This window comes from Rhinolophus sinicus, chromosome 6, assembly GCF_057876585.1.
Source record: "Rhinolophus sinicus isolate RSI-liver-muscle chromosome 6, RSI-T2T, whole genome shotgun sequence".
Classification (NCBI taxonomy): Eukaryota; Metazoa; Chordata; class Mammalia; order Chiroptera; family Rhinolophidae; genus Rhinolophus; species Rhinolophus sinicus.
The window spans coordinates 33,169,495-33,196,583 of record NC_142506.1 but is presented as its reverse complement, the minus strand read 5'-3'; the positions used below and the strand labels follow the sequence as shown (position 1 = coordinate 33,196,583).

The 27,089-nt window shown below is 41.3% G+C and overlaps 1 protein-coding gene and 1 pseudogene across 1 annotated transcript in view; both read left to right on the top strand.

Annotated features, from left to right (window-relative positions):
• The window catches only part of LAPTM4B (lysosomal protein transmembrane 4 beta), a 72,370-nt gene extending 58,156 nt beyond the window's left edge, over positions 1-14,214 (top strand). The window contains exon 7 of the mRNA XM_019714996.3: positions 12,970-14,214. Coding sequence (XP_019570555.1) covers positions 12,970-13,047 — 78 coding nt within the window. The 3' untranslated portion in view covers positions 13,048-14,214. The remainder of the gene's footprint in view (positions 1-12,969) is intronic.
• A 7,347-nt stretch (positions 14,215-21,561) lies between these two features.
• LOC109436425 (transaldolase pseudogene) lies at positions 21,562-22,824 on the top strand (annotated as a pseudogene).
• The last annotated feature ends 4,265 nt before the right edge of the window (positions 22,825-27,089 follow it).

Below are 27,089 nucleotides of genomic sequence, written 5' to 3'. Positions count from 1 at the left end.
AACAGATTTCTTTCACATTAAAAATTATGCAAATTGAGACTTAAAAAGCTATTTTAATCTATGCAGTCGTGTTTTGCTAATGCCAATGAAGATTTGAGCCATGGTAGTACCCAGTGTTTTGTTAAATTCAACAGTAGGGAACCCGATGCCTTTGGAATTGGGACACTTTAAAAGCAGTGTGATTAATACTTACTGAAAATCGTGTCTGAAATTATGATTCCAGATAAAAGCATCATGTAGGAAAATTCCTAACTGTTTAGGTGTAATAGGAAAATTTTAAACTTCATGGAGTCTGTTATGCATGTCATATTGTGTGAGCTAATCCGGGTGAACATTATATTCTATACAGGCTTATTGTTTTGACTTCAAAAAGTATTTTGCTATGTGAAGCCTTCTTTTGAGTCTGACCGCTTGAAAAGCACAGTTAAAAAGTCAGTGACCTCGTGAAGGCCAGATTATCTCCCCAGCAGCCATTTCCCAATAGTTTCTCTCTGAGTGACCTGAGATTGATTAAGGCTGACCTTGGGCTGTCAAAAGCCACAAAACAAATTCTCTGTTGACTAAGAGGGCTTGCGGGTGGGGTCGGATTTAGTAGTACTATCAATGACTTTCATACATTATGCATAAAAATTCCACTTTTCCCCCCCTTCTGTGGCTTTAAAAGAATCAGGTTATCCATTACTTCCTAGGTATAGACTGAATATGGTTAGAAACAAGTTTTTGACTAGGTAACATGAGTTTTTTTTATTTTTCTCCTCACTGTAGAGAGACCAGAAGGGAGGGAATTAACAAAACTGACAGTTTAGTTCAGGAGAGATTTTTAGACTTAAGTAGTTCCTTTATACCTGAGAAACTAGACAGTTACCAAGATGAATGTATTTGTATAATCATCACTCTGCAGATTCTTCCAAAAAGTTCTGACTTTCTGACATGGTGTGAGGAGGGCTTTGCTGAAAGGCTAGTTACTAAACTGGCTCTTTTCTTAAGACCTCTTTCAGTCCTGAATGTTTCCGATTCATGTACACTAAACATACTGCACAAACAAAACCCTAATACCTTCATATGTGCACACAGCTTCAGGTATACTCCTCTGTTGGTTCTAGAAAAATATTGTGTGTCGTGGCGTGGAACTAACCCCTGGTCATTCACAAAAGGTGAACGCATTCACACAAGACTATAAAGTGGGAGAGTGAAGAAAGGTTTTATTAAAGTTAGGGCAGAGGGGAGTTAGAGGGGGTGTGGGGTGCGGGTTGTGCCGGGACAGAGTCCAGAGTTTGAGAGTAGACAGCTGCACCTAACTTCAGGTTAGCTTTTCCTTTTTTTTTTTAAGATTTTTTTTAGATTTTTTTGTTTTTAATTGGGGAAAGGTTACAGGACTTTATTGGGGAACAGTGTGTACTTCCAGGCCTTTTTTCCAACTCAAGTTGTTGTCCTTTCAATCTTAGTTGTGGAGGGCGCCGTTCAGGTTCAAGTTGTTGTCCTTTCAGTCTTAGTTGTGGAAGGCACAGCTCAGCTCCAGGTCCCGTTGCCGTTGTTAGTTGTAGGGGGCACAGCCCACCATCCCTTGCGGGAGTCGAACCGGCAACCTTGTGGTTGAGAGGACGCGTTCCAACCAACTGAGCCATCTGGGAGCTCAGCTCAAGGTGCCATGTTCAATCTTAGTTGCAGGGGGCACAGCCCACCATCGCTTGTGGGACTCCAGGAGTTGAACTCGCAACCTTGTGGTTGAGAGCCCACTGGCCCATGTGGGAATCGAACCGGCAGCCTTCGGAGTTAGGAGCATGGAGCTCTAACCACCTGAGCCACCGGGACGACCCAGCTTTTTCTTAATATAGGAAAGAGGGAGTCAGGCAGGCAGGTTTGAGGGCTGACATCCTTCCTGGGGTCGGGTCTGTTTGCAGAAGATGTTATCTTGGGACTCTGGACTCAGACTCAGCCATCGGCCACAGTGGCTGGGACTTGAATGCATTTCCAGTGAAAACTGCAAGGGAATTGTAAATTGGATTCCAGTGTCCGGGCGCCTGAGGATTAAGAAATTGCTCTTTCCCAGCTTAGGATGTTGTTAATTAATGAGGTATGGGTTTACTTGAGAAAGGGAACAAACAGAGTTCTTCAGTTAATCAGTGAGGGGAGAACAAAGAGAAAACAGATGAATATCAGGATGGATCTAAGTGTAAACCAAATCTAATTACAGGTGGCTCGATAGTGAGAGCTGTGTGGTGAGTTAAACTGCAAACTAGCTAAGTCTAAGTGCGTTATTGATTCCCTGAATTTCACCCTTACATTGTGAGTGAGATTGGGCTGGATGCCCCCTGAGATTTCCTCCTGAAAGTTTTCCCCTGCTTTAATGTAGGTTCCACAGTTCAAACTGACGGTGTGTGACATTAACTCAACTTTTCTTCCTTCCATCAATAAAATGTAGCATTTTAAAAAATATCCTATTGTGCTGGAAATTATCTCTGACCCATAGAACTTTCCAATTATTTCATCCAGAGAGCATCTGGAGGAGTCAAATCAACACATAGATTTCCCCTCTCCCCCCACCCCACTCTGGTTCAAGCCTGTTGTTTCTCAGTCTAGTTGTGTAGGACACAGCTCCCTGGCCCATGCTGATACTATTATGAGCCTTGCGCGCCCCTTGGCTGAGGGAGTCCGGTCGCCAGTCGTCAGTCAGCTCCTCACAGCAGCTCTCACCGGCTGCGGGCTGCTCATGATGTCTGCCGGCCTCTCACGCTGGCCATCAGCCACTCATGGCAGCACACGGCAACCTCCGGCTGCTCACGGCAGCTCACGGCAGCTCACGGCAGCTCACGGCAGCTCACGGCAGCTCAGCTCCAGGGAGAGCCGTTGTTCATAATCTTAGCTGTAGAGGGTGCAGCTCACTGGCCCATGTGGGAATCGAACCAGTGACCTCATCATTAGGAGCAGGGAGCTCCAACCACCTGAGCCACTGGGCCAGCCCAACACATAGATATTTGAAACCTAAAGTTCTGGAAGAACATTTCAGAAAAACCCAGTTTTCATTGTGAACCTGGACAAGAGTATATTAATCAATTACGTAATTGTAATCCCTCTACAATAGGAAGTGAGAACAATTTTTAGTAGTTTTGCAGTGAATTGAGGATGAAATCACACTCTATTTTCATTGTATTTTGCTTTAAAACACACACAGAACTTGACTTCTTATTTATCGCACATGTCCAAATAGAGTCAGTATTGATTTTTACTTTAGAGACAAATGAGACATTGAATTTTATTTTATTTTTTAACACTCTAAGACAGGTTTCTGGGAATATATCTTAAGGAAGTAGTAAAAAATCTAAGGTATTCACGTAGCATTGTTTTTATAGCAAAAGTATCCAATCTCATTGTATAATAATTGGGGACTGGTTTGGTTAAATAAGGGTATATCCACTTGATAAAATGTCTTTGTTGCTATAAAAATTATTATGAGCAGTATAACAGCAGAAGAAAGACTATGTTTTAAAAAGCAGAATATGAAAGTTTGTGTTCTGGTTACAGCTATGAAAAAAATGAAACTTGTGGACCCAGATTAAATTGTAGTAGAATATTAAGCAATTGATTTGTTGGATGCTAGAAATCAAAGCGGGAGATAATTTGACGCTTTCCATTAATGTAATGGAAGGTGGGAAGTGTATGGCGAGCGGGAATAGGTAAGTGGAAATCTGAGATCTGAGGTGCTGGAGTGTCCTTCCAGCCCTAGTGCTGCCTCTGGAATGACCAGTTGTCGTGCAGGAGACCCTGCTCGCTGCGCCATTTGTCGTGTGCGGCGGCCTTCTCGCCGCGCCATCTTTCAGGCGGGGCGGCCTGCGGGGTCTCTGCTCCCGCTCCCCACACAAGAACGCAGGATATGGTGAGGCCGAAAAGGAACACCCACGGAGCCATAGGTAGGGGAGTCATACCACCACAGTCTCACTGGAGGCTGGGCCCACCGGACGCCAACCTGCCGTCCGCTTTTCCGCCAACCGACCGACCTACGACTCTCCTCCACTCTCTCGACTCTGTTCCTCTCTCTCGGCTCTCCTCTTCCGCTCTCCTCGGCCCTCCGTAGTTGCAGCAGTTATACCAGCGGCCAATTGGCTAACCGGCCACTGCCGACGGCCATTCACCACCCGAGCCAGCACCCTTCCACGTGAGGCCGAGAGCCTATAAACTACTTTCTGGGGCTCTTTCCCCACACCAGTGTAGACTCATTAAGGAGACATGCACAGTAGATGGCGTAGCCCATTCAGTCTTGGGGGACCTGGAGGGAAGCAGCTAGGATGCCTTTGGTAGGGTTATCATGTTCATTCCTCCTGCTTCCTCAGTAGTTAGATATTTTTATTTTAGATTAAAAAGATAGGTTTTTAAAGGTATATTTATTTTGGTATATATGTATATATTTAGATATAGCTATTTTAGATACACTATTCCAATAGTAAGTATTTAAGTACTGAGAACCATTTTAACTTTCAATTTGGGTTGCTATATTATTTTAGTATTTCTTGCCCAAATATCTCACTAGTGAGAGTTTTTTGACCCCATTTGAAAGATTTGAAGTATGGACTCTGTATAAGTGTACTCTATAAAACGATTTGCATAGCTTCTCTGCTGAGGACTGAGAGAAATAATGACTTCTATAATATCAAGTGAGAACAGTTTATAGTAGTTTTGCAGTGAATTGAGGATAAACTTATCTATCTTATTTGCCTTTGGAAATGATTCATTATTATAGGTGAGGGGTTCTCACTAGAAACCCCCCAAATTTGTTTATATTCTCCCCATCTCCTGCTATGTTCGATTATTTGGCTAAAAGTTCCATCAGCTGTAATTGCGCCACTATTTTAGGTACTTTGTATTGTAAGGTAATGTCACTTACAATGGACAGCCTAAATTCAGATGTTAAAATATACAGAAACGTGTACCTTGGAATTAAAAATATATGGTTATATGCATGTATGTGTTTACTTATATATACGTGAGGGTATACAGAAAGTTTGGAAACAGTTATTCTCGATGCCTTAAAGATAAGCCCAGACTTTTTAGTTGTGATGATCATATCTCAACTGTCCAAATGGTTATTTCAGTTAATCTTGGCGATTCATGAATCAGCTATCTCCCCTTTCCTGTTTGGCCTGAGTAAAGGAAGCTCACATCTAAATAGGCAAGTGTGGTATGACCGACTTCAGACAAGCATTTAATATAAATGCTGCCTGTTTTAAACTTAAATGCTTCTGAATGATGAGGTGTCGTGGTGCTGTTACTTTCACATCTGACATTATCCTATCTTCCGAGGTCAGAATTCAGAGTAATGCTTTTCCTTAACACAGGCGAAGGCAAACTTGTTCTATAAAGATCTAGATAGTAAATGTTTTAGACTTTGCGGTCTATATGGTCTCTGTTGTAACTATTCGACTCTGCTTTTGTGGTGTGAAACCAGATGTAGGTAATACATAAAGAATTAAGTGTGGCTGTATTCCAGTAAAATTTTATTCATAGATGCTGAAATTTAAATTTTATATAATTTTCACATATCATGAAATACTTTTTAAACCATTAAAAATGTAGAAAACCATTCTTGGCTCATAGGCCACACAAAAAGCAGGTGGCAGGCCAGATTTGGCTCGCATAGTTCACGAACCCCCACCTGAGAGGAAATTTAAGCCCAGTTTTCTAGGTATTTGTAGGACAACTATTTGAATTATCCCAGGGAACTTAATAGCCCCAGCTTTTGCCCTAGGTAGACCTCAAAGTGGAGTTTTTCCTCCTGCAAATGGATTGGCAGACAGCGGCACTTAATCTTTTGGCTCTTTTTAAGGATATCTTTTTCCTGAGAAAGTTTTAATTCTCCCATATTTGTTATTTTGCCTACAGATCTTAATCAAACTTATATGTAACAAACTTTAGTGGAAATCTAATAAAGGCATAATTTGCTTGCGAAATAGTTGTTAAAGTCTTGAAAAACAGTAGCTAAAGTTATTATATGCAGTGTTACCCACTGTTTTTTATACAAATATTCGTTCTTTAAAGTCTTATTTTAGTTTACTATCATAAAAAAGAAATATGCTCCTTCCTGTCTCACCCTCCTCTCTTTTCCTCTCTCTCTCTGTCTATTTATTCATCCATATATAGACATAAAAAACTTCATAACCCAGTCAATTTCCATTTTGCCTCATTTCTCAGTTGTCTTATTTTAACACTCAGTTGTCTTATTTTGCATTATATCCAAGACTGCAAGCCATCTCATCCTTTCATAAATGTAAGGAATAAAATTAAAATTTGAGCATTAGTACATTCCATGTACTGTGCTAATAAGCAATTACCTGGGCTTATTTACTTCACCAACCTTGTGAGGTAGATACTATTATTATCTCTCACATTTATAGATGGAGAAAAGTGAGGCTTAAAGAGGTGAGTGGCCCCAGGCCTCAGATTTGGGAAGTGGTGGGCCCAGACAGATGGTTGATCCCACAGCCCATGCTCTCAGCCACTACCCTGTGTACCCCAGTCTTCTTGACATGGTGGCAAATACAGAAGATTACAATATTTGTTTGGCACACTGTTGTGAATAGACATTGGTTGAAAAGCTCTGCACTTCTGGCAGACTGTAAATTCTCTTTATCAGACCCCTGTATTAGCACATAAACTGTGCTGGCTCAGACCTTACACGTTTCAGTTAGTGTGGTATCCTCAGTGCCTGGCACACAATACAGCCAACATTTGGTGGTGAACGGCGTTTAATAAATCGTTTGTCTCACTCTGCTTTTTATCTCGGTTAAAGGAAGTAGCTTAGTGTACATGAACCAGATCAGGTCCACGTCCATATCCCCAGCCGTCCAGTGTCATCTCCAGAGACAGTGACACTGCAGAGCTCATTCGTGTCTTCTGTGTCTGCTGCTTTCCTCAGATTCTAGTGAATGGTAGCAGTGTCTACTTTGTCACCTCAGCCAGTAACTTAGGGGTCATCTATAAACTTACAATTGTCTTAAATTCTGCTTTCTCTTCAATTTTTCCTCTTTGTTGCAGCCAGATCTAAAACATAAGTCTGATTTTGTCATTCCTGTATTTCAAAGTTTTCAGGGGTTGTGCTGTTTATTACTGCAGCCATGTCTCCACTGTGAAGTCACTCCACTTTGCTATGTGACAGCCATTTGTGACTTGTGGAGTAATGTTTAAAATCTAAATTTGCCAATGGTTTGATTTTTTTTTTCTCTCCTTATAATCAATAGGAACAGATTCAGGATTATCCCGACAGTAGTATCTGTCTCAGTTGCTTGCATTCTAATATTTTCTTGAAGTGAGAGGAGGGAGTGGAGTTATAACTTCATCTGCCAAGTCCATCTTATTTGTGAAGCAGCTTTATTTATTTGTTTGTTTGTTTGTTTGTTTGTTGGGGAAGGGGAGCAGTGTGTATTTCCAGGACTTTATTGGGGAACAGTGTGTTTTTCCCAGGACCCATCAGCTCCATGTCAAGTTGTTGTCCTTTGGTCTTAGTTGTGGAGGGTGCAGCTCAGCTCTAAGTCCAGTCACCGTTTTCAATCTTAGTTGCAGGGGGCACAGCCCACCATCCCATGTGGGAATCGAACCACAACCTTGTTGTTGAGAGCACTCACTCTAACCAACTGAGCCATCCGGTCACTTTGTGAAGCAGTTTTGAGGGATGTTACTGATGTGTTGTTGTCAACAGCTGCTGCTCTTATGAGCTATTGTGCTTTCATAAATACTGCCATGCCCCTTGCTTCCTATCCTTACTGCCCACCCCCGGCCAAAGGAATCAGGAAAAAAAAGAAAAGGAAATCTCCATTTATGATAGTGTTTTATTTTCCCACATTTTTGCAGGAAGCAGGGTGCAGTTGATTTTGTAAAACAAATCTGTGTATCCCCAAGGGAGTCTCTTACATGTGAACATTAGCAAAAGTTCCCATCCCCCCACAAATGGTGAGGACCACTGGTTTCTGTCGAAGAAAGTTCCACTTTCCTGTCATTGCTTACAAGGCCAGTTGGGATCTTGCCTGTTGTTCCAGGCTCATCTCTTGTAACCCCACCTCATACACAGCGGCCCAACTATAGCAGACTGCACACGTCTTTACATGGATGCTTTGACCTTTCATGACACACAGTTTGTATGTCCTTTTCCCCCTTCCTGGGATGGGTACTGCTTGGTTAACACAGGGCATTTTACTCCAGATTTCGGCCAGTTATCTTCATCTCTGCCATCCAGCTCCTGTTACCACAGCTGGCCTCTGATCGGTGCTCACATATACTTGGGTAAGGAGTGAATGAATGGACCTTATTTTGGATTTTACAATTATAACTGCATGCCCAGACCTCTCACAGACATACAGTAAAAATGGTGTCCATTTTCTCCTTTCTCATCAGTCAGTTACTTTTGTTTAGAAATTCATCAGGGAGGAGGTAGGGGGTAGGGATGGGAAATCTTGTTGTAGGGAGGAATGTACTGCTCCCCTCCCAGCTGTTGAGGTAAAAGGAATCCCGAGCTAGCTATTTCCAAAGGAGTTTTTCTCAGATTTCTCAGCAGGACTTTAGGGCGTATTATTCCATAGTGAGAACAGAAATGTTGTCAAGATTCTTAAGAGAGAGCCTATGTCAAATAGGTTGTTAGTTCAGTGAACTTTCCTTATAGGCATTTATCCAGCCTTCTATTTGCTTCAAAGGCTATGGCTCAGAGCACAATTATAGCCTTTAACACTTATTCAGTAGAGCTGAGAAGAGTTTTTTGGGGGGATATCTATCATGGTCTCCATTTTGTAGTTATAGAAACTGAAGTTCGGGCAGATTTAATAACTTACTCAGGACCCCAGGGATCATAAATCATAGAGCTAGAATCTGAACCCAGGTCTAATTTCAGAGCCCACGTTTGACTGCCTGACACCATATTGCCTCCAGAATTTGACTATGGCCATACAGCTACTAAGTGATAGAACTCAAATTTTGAACACCCCGCTCTCTAAGAACCAATGCTGAGAAAGGAATACAGAAGTGTGAGACTCTTGCCTTTTAGACACTTTTTAGAGAGGAGAAAGGTAAATGTATTTATTATATGACTGTTAAGAGTACAAGATAGCACATAACTGATAAATTACATAAGTGCTTCAGGAGAGTAATTCTGTGTCTGAGTTCAGAGGGCTGTACTATAATTACTCCAGTGTTATTCTTATGACTTTATATTATGTATAAAGAATTATGAAAATGTCATTGTATGTTTGTATTTCAAGAACTTATTATAATGCAATTGCATAGTATAATTAGAGGAGAAGAAAGTAATCAAGGCTGGAATATTTCGGATTTCAATGTCAGAAGTGAATTTAACTTGAGCCTTGGATTATTTGGCCTTTGTATGCAGTGACATAAGAAAGAAAAATATTCCAGGAGAGGAAACTCACAAGAAAAAGGAGTCAGCTTGGTAATGAGCATGTCATGCTAGGGAGTCATAGAAATAAATTAGGTAGGATAGAGTCAGATATTGGGCTGCTGTTGACGTGTGCATGAGTGGCACGAAGAATGTGCTGTTAAGTAAGGGAATTGTTCATTTTCCCATCGCACACATTGTTTCCTTGGGGCACCTCATGGCATCATAGTTCACTAGTTTCCGTTGGTGTGTGAGGTACTCCAGGTTATGTTTTAGTGTGGAAGTTGGGTCTTCCAAGACTGGAGGAGAGTCTCAAGCAGGCGAGGGGCGGGGTGGGGAGGCTTGTCCTGACCAACTTCTCCATGAAAACATATTTCACCTCCGAGGTAATAGCTTCAAACAGCACCGTGTTCCCTGGTTGCTTTGTTTAGTGTCTGTACTGAACATGTCCAGTGCCTGCCACCCTTCCTTGCTTTGAGAGCTGCATCTTTGGCAAGTTGGGCTCGTTTTCCAGGCCCTTGTAGAAGCTCATATCAAATCCACAACTCGCTTGAGAAAGCAAAAGGAATGAGGTGGCTTGTAGCTGCCCACCATCCTCAGGTTGAAAGTTACTGTGTGTTGACTGACTTCCTCTTTCCTTCAAGACCAGCGTGATTATTTTTTTATTTTTAAAATGTCACTTTTATTTTTAACACAGTATTATTCTATGAAGATAGCTAAAAATCATGATATTGAAAGATTTATTTCTTAATTGTCCTCTGCCATTTTTTGCCCATCCTCCACTTTTCACCCCAGTAGTAAGCACTGTCAACTTTTACTCGTCTCTTCTAGTATTTATCTCCATACTTTAAAATAACATGTCTACATTGCTAATTTTTTTATTATCAATTTGAGACCTTTTGATTTCTTGTTGTTGAATAGAATTTAACTCTTAATCTCTCTGTATTCTTTGCTGCTTTCATCCTCCTAATATAGCCATCAAAGTTTTTGATCCCATTATCAATTAGTGTTTACTCTATGCAGATGTTCAGTGCAGAGCTCTGTGGTGCACATTCCCTTTCTTGTATAATTTTTGTTTTTCTTCAGCAAACATTTGCCTTGTTTTTTCAGTTGTCATTTATATTTTTTACCTTTTACCTAGCCCCAATCCTTTCTATGTGGCTATCAGATATGTCAATCACCTATTAATATTATTTTCCAAATATTTGAGTCTATAAGATAATATGTCAGTTTTCTCTTTCCTGGGGCTTCTCTTCTTGCTCCAGGGTAGATGAAATGCCACACAGCTGTCATCCTGGGCCTTGATTTCATTTTAACTTACCTCACCCTTGTTAGGTGTGGAGGCTAGCAAACAAGATTTCTGATGCAATTTACCTTGTGCCTTGTACTGCCACCCCACCCCACCCTGTCCTGGACCCCAAAATCTCCAGGGATGGTTCTTTGAGAATCTGATGAAAGCTCTGAACAATCTCCCCAGGAAAATTAATGCACAAACCTAAAATTTGGCATATAGTTTTGTGGATGTCTGAAGATAATTATGTAACTTTTTAATAATACTTTTGGGAACATAATCCTAGCAACTGTAGAATTCCGAAGAAGCCGTTATGGCTTAACTCTAATTTACAGTAAACATCCAGGAACGGTTCTCAGGCCTATTGACATTGCTTGTGTGGTGCTGTGACAGTTATCCACTTACTGCTTTATAGCTCCAAAATTCCCCTTTTAGCCTGATTGGAGCTGGCCTTGTAAATGTTTCTCCTTTACTAGCCAACCCGCTGTTAAGGCTTTCAGTGGAGGGCACTATAGGAGGAAGTGGTTTTCTTTCCCTGGTTCCTGTGTGCACCTGCAGAGTATTTGGATCCTGGTGGCAGTGTCCCCCTCCTCTTGACAGCTTTCCTAGCACACACATCCATCTTAGGCAGTTTCTAGGGCACCTCCCCATCAACAGCTTCCAGCAGGTGGTTCTTTACACACCAGCCTCAACCTGCTGACTGTGGACCAGCTCTGGCCTGGTTCAACCCAGAAAACTTTTCTACCCACAGCCCCTCCAACAATGTTTGATTCCCAGCCTTGGAGATGGGCCCCTTTCTGTGTTGGTTCCTTCCTTCAGTACCCTCACTCAGCACTAATGTCCATTAGAGTTCTGTTTTTTCCCCCTCTTGGCGAATTCCCTTCCAATTCCCTGTTGATAATTATTTACTAAACTTTCTCTGTTCAAATTACTGGGTGGTTTCTGTCTCCTGGTCGGATCCTAACCAGTATAGATGCCCTCTGCCTAGAGTGCCAGGTTCCATTTCCCCACCAAATGAACCACAGGTTCTCCAAGGGCCAGCCTAAGTGATACTTCAGTCATCGAGTCCACCAACATTTCCTGAGTTCCTGCTCTAGAATAGGCACTGGACCCAACACTGGTGTTAAATAAGACCAGGGCTTCAGCCCCAGAGGAACTCTAGAGTAGCAGAAGAGAAAGATAAGCAGTGAAGTGTGTTGAGTTAGAGAGGTGTGTGGGTGGCGGGGAGGGTTTGGACGGTTGGGGCAGTAGGGTATGACAGAAACTTAAAACAGAAACTTAAAAAATAATGTTAAGTGTTGTCCCTTGAGGAGTCAAAGGATAGATAAATGAAAATTCATGAAAGTGGTAAATATTTACCACTTTAAGTGATGTGCGTAATAGAAAGAGTAATAAAGTGTGATTTTGTTTTGTTTGTTTGTGAACATTCTTTCTCTTTCCACAAAGCACTTGAAGTGGATTAGGTTTTAATTCATATCATCTCTGAATTCCTAAGGCTAGGAACTTTTTATCTTAGTTATCTTGTACCCACAATGCCTGTCACATATTAGGTGCATAATAAATGCTAGTTGACTGATTAAAGGCTAATTATATTGAGTTGGTATTCTCTGTTTTGTGTTCTACCCCAAGAAAGCCAAAATCAACTAATGTTTTCTTATGTTGACAGCTCATAAACAAGCAATTGTTTTTGTACTGAAATGTCAACAGAGGTCATCAATTAATAAAGTGCCTATTCTCGTTTGTTCCTCTCTGGCCATCTACAGCTGTACATCAGGCAGCATGTTAAGTATTGTACAAACCTCTAATTTTCAAGTGTCCCTATTTTACAGACGTGGAAATTGAGATTAAGTAACTTAACCCAAGACTCCACTGATGAAGTGTGGCTGAGCCAGGCTTTGGGTCCCAGCTGATACGAAGCCCTTGCACCTACCAGTCTAGCACTTGAATCGCCCTGTAGTCACTTAGGCCTGTCCTCCTGTGCTCACATGTATATAACACCTAGGAGACTTTGCAGAGCCACAGGTGCCTCCTTCCTAGCCTAGATGCACAGCCCTGTGGTCCTCCAGGCACCATGATATCCAGGCACATGTGAACAGGGCTCCGGAAACTCAGTAAGGGCTGGAAGTCTCTTCCTGTTTGCTTCCTCATGCAATCAAAAAGTCTCTCATCAAATTCTGGCCACTTGCTGGAAAATTGAAATTGGTACAGGTTATGGAAACCGTTTAATTGCTTAAAAGTTTCACTGAAGTTCAGGTGAACATACGTATACTTTTCAACATTAACGCCTGTCTTCTCTGTTTCTTGTCAGGTGCTGTTACCCCCGTATGATGATGCCACTGTGAATGGCGCTGCCAAGGAGCCGCCACCACCTTATGTGTCTGCCTAAGCCAGGAAGGGGGCGGAGCTGAGAGCGCGAGCTTGACTTTCCAGACATCAGAGCAATAGTTCTTTAACTTTACCTCTGAGATGAGCTCTCTGCATTTATTTGTTGCTGAAATGCTACAGTTTAAAAATTTAGATGTTAAGTTGAAATCTTCTGTAGTGTTAAACATACGCTTTAGCTAGAGCACTGTGATAGCCTGATTCACTGTAGAGTTCTTTCTGTAGCGGTGGGTGTGACGGGCTTCCCTGGTCCTCCCTAGACTTCCCTGGGCGCCAAAATTTCCCCCAAACCTGGATGAACCTGGAGTCAGACTGGTTTTCTACCTACTAGGCCCCAAAGTTAGGCAATTACTGACATCTTTTTTCTCTCCGTTCCCTCTGTCTCTTTGGGAAGTGTAAAATAAAATAAAAAATTAGACAATACTCTTCTTAAGCCGTTCCAGGGTGTGGAAAAAACCTTTATGAGAACAGGAATATTAATTGTGGAATCGTTGCTCTAATTAGGTAAATAGGAGTACGTATATATTCATCAATAAAACAGGAATTTCCTTAAGATCCTTTATGACTTAAATTCAGTGACAGTTTGAGTTTGCTGGTCAAGGCTAAACTGAGACCCTTCGACAATCCTCGGCAGTGAGAGAGCAATCACTACGCACGGCTGTTCTTGTACACCTGTGTCTGAGGTCATGGACTGGCGTGTCTCATCCATGTTTGGGGGGTAGAACTGATTTGTTTGGCACTGCGTGGTGTCCAGTACTCCCTTTTTCCTGGTTTCCCATCTCCGCCCAGGGCCCCCTTTCACTAAGTGTTCTGCCCTCGCCTGATTCAAGGAGGATATCCAGCTCACTTTGTCAGGTGACATTGTTGACATGTGTTTGCCTAATAATATAAAAAAGGTTTTTATCTTCTGTCCCTGCGAGGCACATCCTACTGCTTTGAACTTGCAAGTATGTTAGTCATCTTTTAAAATGAGTGTAAAACAAGTCTTCAGAAAAATGCAGAGGTCTACTTTCCTTGTGGAATGCCCTTATCTTGACTACCTGAATTTCAAGGGACTTTTATATATTCATATGTTCAAGAGTCACAACTCTGCTGTTTGTTCATTACTGAATGTGCTGTAAATGAAGGCTTTTACAATTAAAGTGAGATTTGCCCACACCCAAGAAAATAATCTTTTGACTCTGTGGTGATTGATTGTACCTAGGGACTCTTCCCGCCCACATATGTCCAGACAGTCACAGTTTGGCCTAAGGAGGAGGCTTCATGGCTTGTTTCACACATGCTTTTTTAATATTTCTGTGCTGATGAAACCAGAGCATCTTAGGCCAAAAGAAATGGAGATGAACAGACCTGAGCTTCCAGCATTCCTAATTCCCCCCTCTATGAAGCCCCGTGCTCAGCTGTTTTGCATATGATTGCTTTATGTCTACAGTGCACTTTTAACAAGCCGTTTGGATTTTACTACATTTGCAGGGCGATTAAATTCAGAGAGAGGTGAGAGGGGGTATTTTTATACCTGTGAATCAGCCTCAATTATTTCTTAGGCTATATCTTATTACTATTCTTTATAAACTCACCCTAAGAAATACTATTCTTTGAAGATTTATGCCCGTAAGATTTATACTAAGTTAATCATAAGGGTTATTAGGGATGGAAAAAAGCCTATCAGACAGTTTCACTGATCCCTGTGGAAAGCACATAGGACATCAGTTGTTTGCATGTTGCTCCCCATAATTTTTTAGCTCTTTGCCTAATAGTTTTTGCGATATGAAAAATGGCGCATGGCCAGATGGAGAGAAGTGCTGATTTTGAGAGTCTGTGTAGGGTCATCAAATAGAATCTTGATCATGTGACACTCGAATAGCACTGCAGACATCAGGATATCACTTCCTCCTCAGAGATCCCATATGATGCTGGTGCTGCTGGGTTTTCTTGACTTACAGCATAACCCAGGCTAAACTCCAAAGCTGCCTCCTTATCTACCTCTACAAAGTAAGGATTGTCTTCTTGTCTCCACTATGAAAGGCTGTGGTGTTTGAATTAAAATGGCCCTGTAGAGCGCATTCCATGCCTCAGCAATTCACTGGGTCTTTGTCTCATTGCTAATTGAGATAAATTCCTCTCTCTCTCTCTCTCTCTCTCTCTCTCTCTCTCTGTCTCTCTCTCTTTTAAATTCATAGATTTTTCTTAATACCTCTCTTTTAAATGTATTTAAAATCCCACTTTAATATCTAGCTTCTTGCTCCTGTTTTGTTGTCTACAGAAAAACAAGAACAGTTATTACCTCGATTGTTCTCATGCCTGTGTACCTCTTGGTCACTTTACTGATCAGAGTTCCTCAGTGTTTTCCATCTTAACCCCCCTAAGCCCTTATTTTAAGGTCGTGGACATTCAGCCCAGCACCACAAGCTGTGCAAATGGACCCACCAATAAGCAGCCCGTGTCAGGGAAAGTTTTAAGTTTGTTTGCTGTGGCAGAGGGAAGCGGGAAACTGTACACCTTTTGGCATGGATTGTGGTCTGTCTACCCTAGAAACCAAGCTTCCATTGAACAAGTCAGATTTCCAGAATGCCGAGTCGTAGAAGAGTTTGAAGTTCAGTAAACTAGTTGCCCTCCCCTTCCTCCTACATAAACATTATGTGCTGCATCTGCCCAATTCTGATGTCCTTGTCCCTGCCTCCTCCCTCTCCTATTGTCCCTGAGAATGCAAGAAACTTTCCCCCTCCCGTCCTCTCTGGCCCTAAACATTTGCTTACCATATTGCCCCGAAAATAAGACCTAACCGGAAAACAAGCCTTAGCATGATTTTTCAGGATGCTTGTAATATAAGCACTACCCCAAAAATCAGCCCCATTTAAGATCGTCAACCAGAGGAATGCATTTAGTATGTCCGTTGCAACACACAATGGATGTATTGAATTATAAAATAATATATAAATATAAATAAATATTGATATTAATACAAAAATGATAATATAAATTATAATTAAGTATTTGTAAATACCCAAGCGGGTACCTTTGGAGGAGAGGTAAAGGCATATGTAAACAACTGAACTCAAGATGTGTTGCCAAATGACCAATCAGTGTACAGACAACGCACGAGTACCATGCACACTTGATAATGAACGGACGTGGTTGTATCTAATGTGAATCTTCATAATTCAATATGTTGTGTGTTGTAACAGACATACTTAATGCACTCGTGTGAAATAAAGACATGTTTTCTGAATTTTGGCGACTGCAATTTTTCATCGCTTTTGTGTGGACCATCATTCTTAACTGTCACCATTTTTGTTGCCACTCCTGTCTCGTAATTAACACTTGATTTAATGGTAGATTTAAAGCGAATAATATTTTGACCCCCAGACAAGATGAGTGCAAAAAGAAAGAGCTATTCCAACAAGTACAAGAAAGGAATCGTGGAGGACTCCCTGGGGTAGAATCTTACGGCTTTCTGCAAAGAGAAGTTGGACCACCGAATGGTCCGAAAATGGCAAGCAGAGTATGATAACCTCAGTCAACAGGTGGATGAGGGAAATGCTAAGAAGCACAAGTGTGGATCAGGTCAGGTGGGGCAACCATTATTTCCTGAGCTGGAAGACGTCATCTGTGAATGGATTGCTGACAGGAGAGCAAAGATTTTGGTTGTGCACAGGGCTGATATTCAAGCATTTGCCCTTGCGTTGGCACCACAGTTAGAAATAACCCCGGAAGAATTCAAAGCATCACAACACTGGCTGGATGGCTTACTTCAGCAATATGAACTGTCTCTAAGATTGAAAACACTGTTCAAGTTGGAAGATACTGAAGTTATTAAACATGCACTTGCATTCAAGTCCTTTGATGGCATTGCCTTTTCTGAATACCAACTCTCCAACATGATTGCTATGGATAAAACTACAGTGTTTATGGGCCAAGGATCTCAAACGATAATTGGTCAGAGGGGTGCCTCGTCAATCTACATTCCTTCCACTAGTTATGAAAGTGCACGTTGTTACCTGTATTTTGGCAATTTGGATGGAAAGAAAGCCCCACCTCTAATCATCACTAAGGGTAAGAAGGGTAAGGTTGAACGTGTTTCAAGCATTTATGTTCTTGAAACTGAAAAAGGCTGGTGCACGCAAGCAGTTATAAGGAAGTGGGTCAATTTAATGCTGCCCTTGTTTTGTGAGGTGGCCAAAGAGGTCTGCTAATCTGGGATTCAGCCAGCACTCACCTTGCTAAAGCCATGAAGAACTTCTTTGCAGAGAGAAGAATAGATCAAATAATGATTCCCTCAGGAATGACTGCCTATCTCCAGACTTTTGATTTTGCAATAAACAAGCCATTCAAAGACCATTTGCACGTGGAAATCAATGACTACATTGAAAATAGAATGGAGAGGAATCAACGTGGAAACTTTGTGAAGCCTAGCCTGCAAGCGGTCGTGACCTGGGTGAAGAATTCATGGGATAAAATCACTGACAGCTGTGTTGCCAGTGCACTACGAGCAGGCTACATGGACAAGAAGTGCTCATTTAAGGGGAGCTCTATTGCTGGATATGAGAGATTGGGGCCAATGTTTCTATAGGTAATGGAGTCACAAGAAATTCAGCCGGAATTCAGGGTTTGGAGACTTATGACAATGTTCCAGAAGGTGACATGACTGTATTTGAATAAATGTAGATTGTTGTACAAGAAAAAATAAGATCCCATGAAAATAAGCCCTAATGCGACATTTGGAGCAAAACTTAATATAAGACCTCGTCTTATTTTCGGTGAAATACCGTAGTTTGACTGCTTAACCAAGCCATATACCTCATTTTGTTTTTCTTTTGGCCCTCAGTTAATCAACAATACTTCTTAGTAATAATCTCAATAGACTATCCTTATAGACGTGTAACCATTAAAGTTGTTTTCTCCAGAGAGGGTTGTACTGTATTTGGAATATTCATCCTTAAAGAAAAAAAATCCTGCTGTGCAAACTGAGCTTTTGTGATAGAGGAAAGCTAATGAGACTGGAAACATTATTTCCACTTTTAAAAAAAGATGTGTTTCTTTTTGCAGCTGTTCTGGAAACTGACTTAAACATCGTTAATAATATTGCTGCATGTCATGTAGGCAGTCTCTTATGTTCTGGAGGGAAGAAGGTAGATGTCTGCCAAGGTACTGAAAGAGTAACTCATGCAAAAGGACTGTCAGCATAACGTGTAGGCTATGCCATTTCAGGGCTCCCTACTTCCAGACCTAACAAGTGCCTGTGGCTGTGTAAAATGGGTTTTTGGCAGCTCAGATATATGTTCTAAAAGGCAAGAAAAAAGGAGACATTGCAAGGATGTCTCCACACCCATGGAATTTACTTGAAGTGTTTCTGCACACTGGCCAAGTTTTCTGCCAACATGACTGGTGTATGGAAGCCAGCCAGATCTGTGACCTGCTTGGAAGCCCATGCATGCCTTCTGCTGATGAGAGTATGGACATAGAGCAGAAGAAACTGTCGCTTGGCCAACCCAGAAAAAGTTATATCAAAGCGAAAGTCTTAGCACTCATTACACACCCATCAATATGATTCCAATTAGCAATAACAACTGCTGCAGAATGTGAAGTTTGGCTTAAAACAAAATGATGGACTCAAGTTTTATTTGTTTTATGCCATCTAAAACTCACGTACTTTTTAAAAAAAGTCATTAACAGTACAAACAGCTTTTACTTATTAAGTAAACTTATTAAGATGGGAACCTCTTTAACTCAGCAAATAAAATTATTTTATTATATTACATTATATTCCTTGGTGTATGTCAATATATCCACGATAAATGTTGTAATAGAGCAAAGAGTTTGGAAGGGAACTGTGTGACCCTGAGTAGACTGGGCATAATCAGCCAGCATTGAGGATTTGAGCCAAATTTCTCTCAGGAAAGGCTAGCCTTGAATGTGTCATCTTGTCTGCTACTTGCTAGTCTCATGTCTGGTGCTGTGACATCTCAGCTCCCTTTGTGCTTACTCACAACTTGAAATGTCATAGGTAGTAACAGATCCCAGATTCCTGGGATCCTAGATTTTGGGCATCCAGTCTAAAGAGCCAGTAGGGATTCCACCTGTGGTCTCTAGCCTGAGGAAACCCCCCTTTTGGCTCTGGTAAGACAGAACAATGGGTCTGCTCTCTGTGTGACCAGCAACAGTACAAAGAACCCTATGTCATGCATGGTGGGAACACCCCTCTTACCCAGTGGCCTTTGTGTGATGTCATTTTCCACCCAACATTAATTTTTGTTTAAGGAATATATTTTTAATTATTTGTCACTATTTTAGTTTCACAGGATTTTTTCTTTAGTTCTCTTTAGGCCTTTTTTATTACATTTATGTTTCCTACAAAGAGTTCCCATTCAATAAATAATAATGGCAGCTCCCAGTCTTCTCTGTCATGATGACCCATTGACATTTCATATTCATTGTGCCCAAAATGGAAAATTGGCCTCAATTTCCCCTGAATCTACTTCTGTTCACTCATTTATTGGTGGCCTCCTCATCATTCCAGTCATTCCCAACTTGAGATCATAGACCCTCTGTCTCTCTCTCTCTCCCCATATCTAATCAGTCCCCAGCCCTGTGGCTTCTACCTTTTTATTGGGTAGAATGACATTTACCATTTCCTGAGCCCCTCCTATGTGCCAGCCATGCTGCTTAGCACATATTAACTCTTTATTTTACAGATGAGGAAATGGAGACTTTTAAAGGAAAATAACTGGTTTAAACACTAATTGAGTCCATTGAAGTGGGTGTTGCATATCTTTGAGACATCTAGAATTTCAGAATTCTGTATATAATCTCACTTTTTACTAACAATGGTTTTCTACTCATTGGAATTAATACATCCCAAGAAGGAAAGGAAGCCATTCAAAGCCATGTCAACTTGGGATAGATCTTTAAGTTGAGGTTTGCATTACACAAAGCTGTCAATTTCCTATTTAATTAGACTGGAATGTGCTCTGCAAATATCAACCTTTAGTTCTCATAAAGAATTTGTTCAGGCAGGGAGAAAGATCAACTGAGATGGGCCTTTTAGTGTGGTTAATTGTTTTAAGCAAGCAATTTCCTTTCGAGGAAATTAGGTACCATTTTAAACTTCACTGAGTTATCTTTTGAGAAGAATATGCATATTGTATATATAAAATGTCAAATATAACTCAGGCTAGTACATGTAAGTAGAACAGTGATGTAATTTGTTTGCACTGTCTTAGAGGAATAGTCAGGAGCCTGGACTATTCCTTTCCTGCCACTGTCCCTGCCCTAGAAAGCCTGTATCATGGTACGGTGTCTATTTTCACACCTATCAAATAGAGACAAAATACAGCAGTCCTTTCCCTTGAGGCTTTCTTCTGCCCTGTGATGTAATGCACTGTATCATCTATGTCACTGAGCTAACTTCTTAAACATCTTAATAGAGAATCCAGGTACAACTCGTACATCAGGAAACACTGTAAACTTGTGGGTGTCATGTGGGAGACCCTGCTCGCTGAGCCATTTGTCGTGCGAGGCGGGCTGCGGAGTCTCTAGTCCCGCTCCCAACGTAAGAATGCAGGATATGGCTAGGCCAAAAAGGAACACCGACGGAGCCATAGATAGGGGAGTCATACCACTATAGTCTCTGGAGTCTGGAGGCACTATAGTCTCACTGGAGTCTGGATCCACATGACCTGCAACCTGCAACCTTCTGTCTGCTTTTCTGCCTGCCAACCAACCGACTAACCAGCGCAGCCGCGGCAGTTATATCAGTGGCAAATTGGCTAACTGGTTACAGCTGATGGTCAGTTAGCCACAGCTGATGGCCATCTACTACCCAAGCCAGCACCTTTCCACATGAGGCCGAGAGCCTGGAAACTGCTCTCTGGGACTCTGTCCCCACACTGGGCTTTAAAAAGTATTATATAAGTAATGTGTTGCAAAAATAAAAGAAAGAAAGGAAGCCAATGACTCATCCTTTGGGTCTCAACTTGAAAGTCACTTCCTTCTGGAAGCCGCCTCTGACTCACTAGTCTGGGAGGTATTTGTTTTCTGTTCTACTGTAGCATACCCAGTGTCCCAATCAAGACACATCTTACATTCTATGGTTCCTGTTACTTTTCTAGTCTGTAATTCCCCAGGAGATTAAAACTTCATAGAGTCTGTGTCTTGTGTTCCTTAGTAGTCTGTCCTCAGCACCTGGCACTTGTCTGGCAAGTAGAAGGAACTCAAAAATGGTTACAAGAATAAGAATAAATAAGCATGCAAGAGAAATTAAAACCACCTGTAATGCCACTCATGGCACCTGTGATTAAGTTCTTTAAGAACAACTCAGTGGGGCTTAAGCTCCCTAGAGACCACTTATCACAGAAGAGCCCACTGGGGAAAAGTCTCATTTCTACAGACTGAGCAAGGAAACAAAGGGAGGGTCACTCATCCAGCAAACCCTATCAACACCACAGCCAGAGTAGTGTTTAGTGTGTATGTGTGTGTGAGAGGGGGGCAATCTTGACTTCTAGAAGAAAATTGTAAAGCTGATAGGCAAAAACCAGCAACTTGGTAATAAAAGAATTGATCTCTGAAGAAAAATTAAAGGACAGATCACATGAGAGCCTAGCTAATGCTGTGCTTCAATTTGAAATCAAAAGGAAATGGCATTCTTAGCTCCTATTCTTGTGATTAAGAATAATAATAGTCTCGCTTTGTCGCATTCTCCGGTAAAGCAGCAGAGGATGGAGAACGCGATGGATCCACTCAAGCAGTTCACCACCCCGTTCACCACCATGGCGGCCGACGCGGGCGACTTCCATGCCATCGACAAGTACAAGCCACAGGATGCCACCACCAACCAGTCCCTGATCCTGGCTGCCACGCAGATGCCCGCATTCCAGGAGCTGGTGGAAGAAGCCATTGCTTAGGGCAAGAAGCTGGGCGGGTCACAAGAGGAGCAGATTCAAAAGGCCATTGATAAACTTTTTGTGTTGTTTGGAGCAGGAATACTGAAGATCCTGGGCCATGTATCCATGGAAGTCGATACGAGGTTCTCCTTTGACAAGGACGCCATGGTGGCCTGAGCCAGGCGTCTCATCAAGCTCCACAAGGATGCCAGGGTAAGCAAGGACCGGATTCTGATAAAGCTGCCGTCCACCTGCAAGGGAATTGAGGCTGCAGAGGAGCTCAAGGAGCAGCATGGCGTCCACTGCAATGTGACGCTGCTCTTCTCCTTCACTCAGGCTGTTGCCTGCGCCAAGGCGGGTGTGATGCTCACCTCCTCCTTCGAGCCGCGTATCCTGGACTGACACATGGCCAACATCTGCCAGAAGTCTTACGACCACTGGAGGACCCCGGTGTGAAGAGCGTCACCAAGACCTACAACTATTATTCTACAAGAAGTTCAGCTACAAGACCATGGTCATGGCCACCTCCTTCCGCAACACCGAGGAGATCAAGGTGCTGGCGGGCTGCGACTTCCTCAGCATCTCACCCAAGCTGCTGGGGGAGCTGCTCAGGGACAGCAGCAACTTGGGCTCGTGCTCTCGGCCAAGGCAGCCCAGTCCAGTGACCAGGAGAAGATCCACCAGGACGAGAAGGCCTTCTGCTGGCTACACAACGAGGACCAGATGGCCGTGGAGAATCTCTCGGGTGGGATCCAGAAGTTTGCTGCAGACCCATGAAGCTGGCGGAATGAATGTTCAGCGCAGAGAATGGAAACTAGCTCAGTACCTGAGGTTGGACACGGATCTGTGTGGGCCGTGAACTTGGGTTTGACTGCAATGCCTGGCGATGAATCTTGCATTGTTTTTTTTTTTTTTTTACCAATTGGAGCATGGATGGACTGTAAATTTCGGATTTTATGTAAAACTTTACCTAATGCATTAAAGCAGTCACTTTTTCTGTAAAATAAAATAATAATTCCTTTTATGTGAGTTTAAGATTTTTTTTTTAAAGATTTTATTGGGGAAGGGGAACAGGACTTTATTGGGGAACAGTGTGTAATTCCAGGCCTTTTTTCCAAGTCAAGTTGTTGTCCTTTCAATCTCAGTTGTGGAGGGTGCTGTTCAGCTTCAAGTTGTTCTTTCAGTCTTAGTTGTGGAGGGCACAGCTCAGCTCCAGGTCCAGGTCCAGTTGCCATTGCTAGGCCCACCATCCCTTGCGGGAGTCGAATTGGCAACCTTGTGGTTGAGAGGATGTGCTCCAACCAACTGAGCCATCCAGGAGCTCAGCGGCAGCTCAGCTCAAGGTGCCATGTTCAATCTTAGTTGCAGGGGGCAGAGCCCACCATCCCTTGCGGGACTCAAGGAATTGAACTGGCAACCTTGTGGTTGAGAGCCCACTGGCCCATGTGGGAATCGAACCGGCAGCCTTCGGAGTTAGGAGCATGGAGCTCTAACTGCCTGAGCCACCGGGCCGGCCCCTCCTTTTATGTGAGTTTAATTCAGTAGGGCTGTGAATGAAGAATTAAATCACTAAATGTACTCTTCCTTGGAACTTGCTCTTTTCCCTTTCCTAGCAGGTCATTGTATCATTAGATCAATCAATGACCAGATTTGCGATCCTATGGGATCCGGAGGCCTTGGGTATATGGGGAAAAATTCTGAACAGTTAACATGTAACTGAAATATAGTGATGTGTTTACCCACTTCCTGAGCACTTCAGATGTAAATTAACCCCTGAAAAACTATGTGTGATAAAGCATGTTTGTCTTTCCTCCTTTACAAGAATATCCCAAGATTCTAATAATAAAGCCATGTCAATTCCCTATCTTCCCCCAACATTCCCAGCTCGAGGCAACCACTCATTTACTTTCCGTCTCTATGGATTTGCCTATTCTGGACATGGAATCATATAACATATTGTCTTTAGTGATTGGCTCTTTGTAAATCAGCATGTTTTCAAGGTTTATCCATTATGTAGCATAAATCAGTATTTCATTCCTTTTTATTGCTGAATACTATTCCATTTTACTTATTCATTCATCAGTTGGTGGACATATAGGTTGTTTCTATCTTTTGACTATTATAAATAATGCTGCTATGAACATTTGTGTACAAGTTTTTGTGTAGGCATATGTTTTCATTTCTCTTGGGGATATACCTAGGAATGGAATTTCTGAGTCATATAATATATGTTTAACTTTTTGAGAAGTTGCCAAACTGTTTTCCATACTGGCTGCACCATTTTACAATTCCATCAGCAATGTCTGAGGGTTCAATTTCTCTATATCCTTATTACACACTTGTTATTGCCCATCTTTTTTTATTATAGCCATCCAATGGGTGTGATGTGGTTTTGCTTTGCATTTCTCTGATGGTGAATGATGTTTTGAGCATCTTTTTACTTCCTTATTGACCACTTGTATATCTTCTCTGGAAAAATGTCTATTCAGAAACTTCACCCACTTATTAAGTGGGTTATCTTTTTATTATTGAATTGTAAAAGTCCTTTATATATTCTAGATACTAGTTGCTTACTTGCCAAAATAAGATACAAATCTATGATTTGCAAAAACTTCCCCCATTTTTTGGGTTGTCTTTTCTTGATGATCTATTGAAGCACAAAACTTTTAATTTTGATGAACTCCAGTTGAGTTTTTCTTTTGTCATTTTTGATTTTGGAGTCATAGCCAAGAAATCATTGCCTAATCCAAGGTCATGAAGATTTATTTCTATGTTTTCTTCTAAGTGTTTAATAGATTTGGCTCTTACATTGAGGTCTTTGATCCATTTTGAATTAATTTTTGTATGTGGTAAGTGATATGGATCCAATTTAACTTTTGCCCACGTGACAATCTAGTAGTCCCAACACAACCTGTGAAATTCTTTCACCCATTGAGTGGTCTTAACACCTTTGTTAAAAATCAATTAACTGTAAATATGAGGGTTTCTTTTTGTACTCTCAATTCTATTCCATTGAATTATATGCCTATCTTTATGCAGGTAATACACTGTCTTGATTTACTGTAGCTTTGCAGTAAGTTTTGAAATTAGGAAGAGTGAGTTCTTCAACTTTGTTCTTTTTCAAGATTGTTTTGGCTATTCTTGGTTCCTTGAATTTCCATATGAACTTTACCATCAGCTTAATTTCTGCAAAGAAGCCAGCTGGGATTTTGATAGGGATTGTGTTCATTTTTAGATCAACCAAGGGATTATTGCCATCTTAACAACATTAAGTCTTCCAATCTATGAATATGGAATGTCTTTCCATTTATTTAAATCTCCTTTAATTTATTTCAACAACATTTTGTACTTATTTTGTTAAATTTATTTCTAAGTGTTTTATTCTTTTTGATGCTATTGTCAATGGAATTTTCTTAGTTTCATTTTCAGATTGTATAAAAGTACAATTGATTTTTATCTGTTGATCTTGTAAACTGCAATCTTGCTGAACTAATTTATTAGTTCTAACAGTTTTTTTTTTTTTTTTAGTGAATTCTTTAGAATTTCTATTGTCAGCGAGGGGGAAACATTTCTTCCTATACTTCTTAGTTCTTATTGATGGGTCTAACAATTAAATTGACACTAAACAGATTAACAGGAGGAAAAAACAAATTTAATTAATATGTATGGAGGTCTTATAGAAATGAGACCCCTGAAGTGACCAAAGCAGGCTACTTTATATACCATTTTAGGCAAAGAAACAATTATTTGTGAAGATTGCACAAAACGAAAGGGTTGTGTTTGGGGTAGCAAACTAATGAAGAAATAACACAGTTTGTTTATATAGCTTTCTCAGCCTTGAATTCCCTAACTCTGGTGATAAGGATGCCTTTTATCCTCCTGGCGCAGGGAGGATACTTTCACATGGGAGATTTATTTCCTGCTTTCAGGGGGAAGAGCGGGAGTTAGAGTGTCTTAAGAAACAAGCTATTTCTTAAGTAACTTTAATTCAGAATAATCAATATGCCACTGTGGTATATTTTGGGGTGGCCTATCTTGACCCCCAACACTATCTACTAGATCATGTCTTCTGCAAATAGAGATAGTTTTACTTGTTTCTTTCCAATCTGATGCCTTTTAGTTCCATTTTCGTGCCTGGCCTGGAACTTCTAGTACAATACAAGTGGTGAGAGAGGACGTCCTTGTCTTGTTCTCATCCTACAGGGAAACTTTCCAGTCTTCCACCATTGATATGATGTCAGTTGTGAGGGTTTTGCAGATGCCCTTTACCAGGTTGAGGAAGTCCTTTATACTTTTAGTGTGTTGAGTGTTTCCATCATGAAGAAATGTTGAATTTTCTCAAATGCTTTTTCTGCATCTATTGAGAAGATCATGTGGTTTTTGTTCTTTATTCTGTTGATATGGTGCATTACATTATAATTGACCCTTGAACAATGTGGAGGCACTGACTTCTCCTCAGTCAAAGTCTGCATATAACTTTTCACTTCCCAAAAATTTAACTACAGTTGTCCTTTGATATCTGCAGGGGATTGGTTCCAGGACCCCTCACAGATACTCAAATCCACAGATGCTCAAGTGCCTCATATAAAATGATGTAGAACAATGCATACAGTTGACCCTTTGTATCCATAGATTCCCAACCATAGATCAAAAATGCTGTTTTTGATCCACGTTTGGTTGACTATGCAGTGGATATTGAAAGTGGACCCATGCAGTTTAAACCCATGTTGCTCAAGAGTCAAATGTAAGTGATTTTCAGAAATTCTTCTAACATCCTATTCTGCCTCATGTATAGGCTAGAGCTAAAGGTGAAGTAGTCCGTGCCCTCTCAAGCCTGGCCAGGGATGCTGAGCTGTCTTAGAAATTTTGCTCTAACTAAAAGAAATTTTTAACTCTTTAAAACTTTGGTATTGCATCCTCTTCTCAACATCTTTTTGTTTACAGATAGTGTACATGCAGCCAGTAATGTTCTGGCACGTTCCATACTTGGAAACTGCTTTGCTGCTTCTTGTTTTGAGTCAAGACATTTCCATCAATTTTTCTCAAAGACTGCTCTACCAATGAAATTGTTCACTTTATTGCACCACATCCTATTTTTCTCTATATTGTGATTTATTGTGGCTCTCAGCAGTTCATTGCCTTATGATTTCCACTGGACCATCTGTAG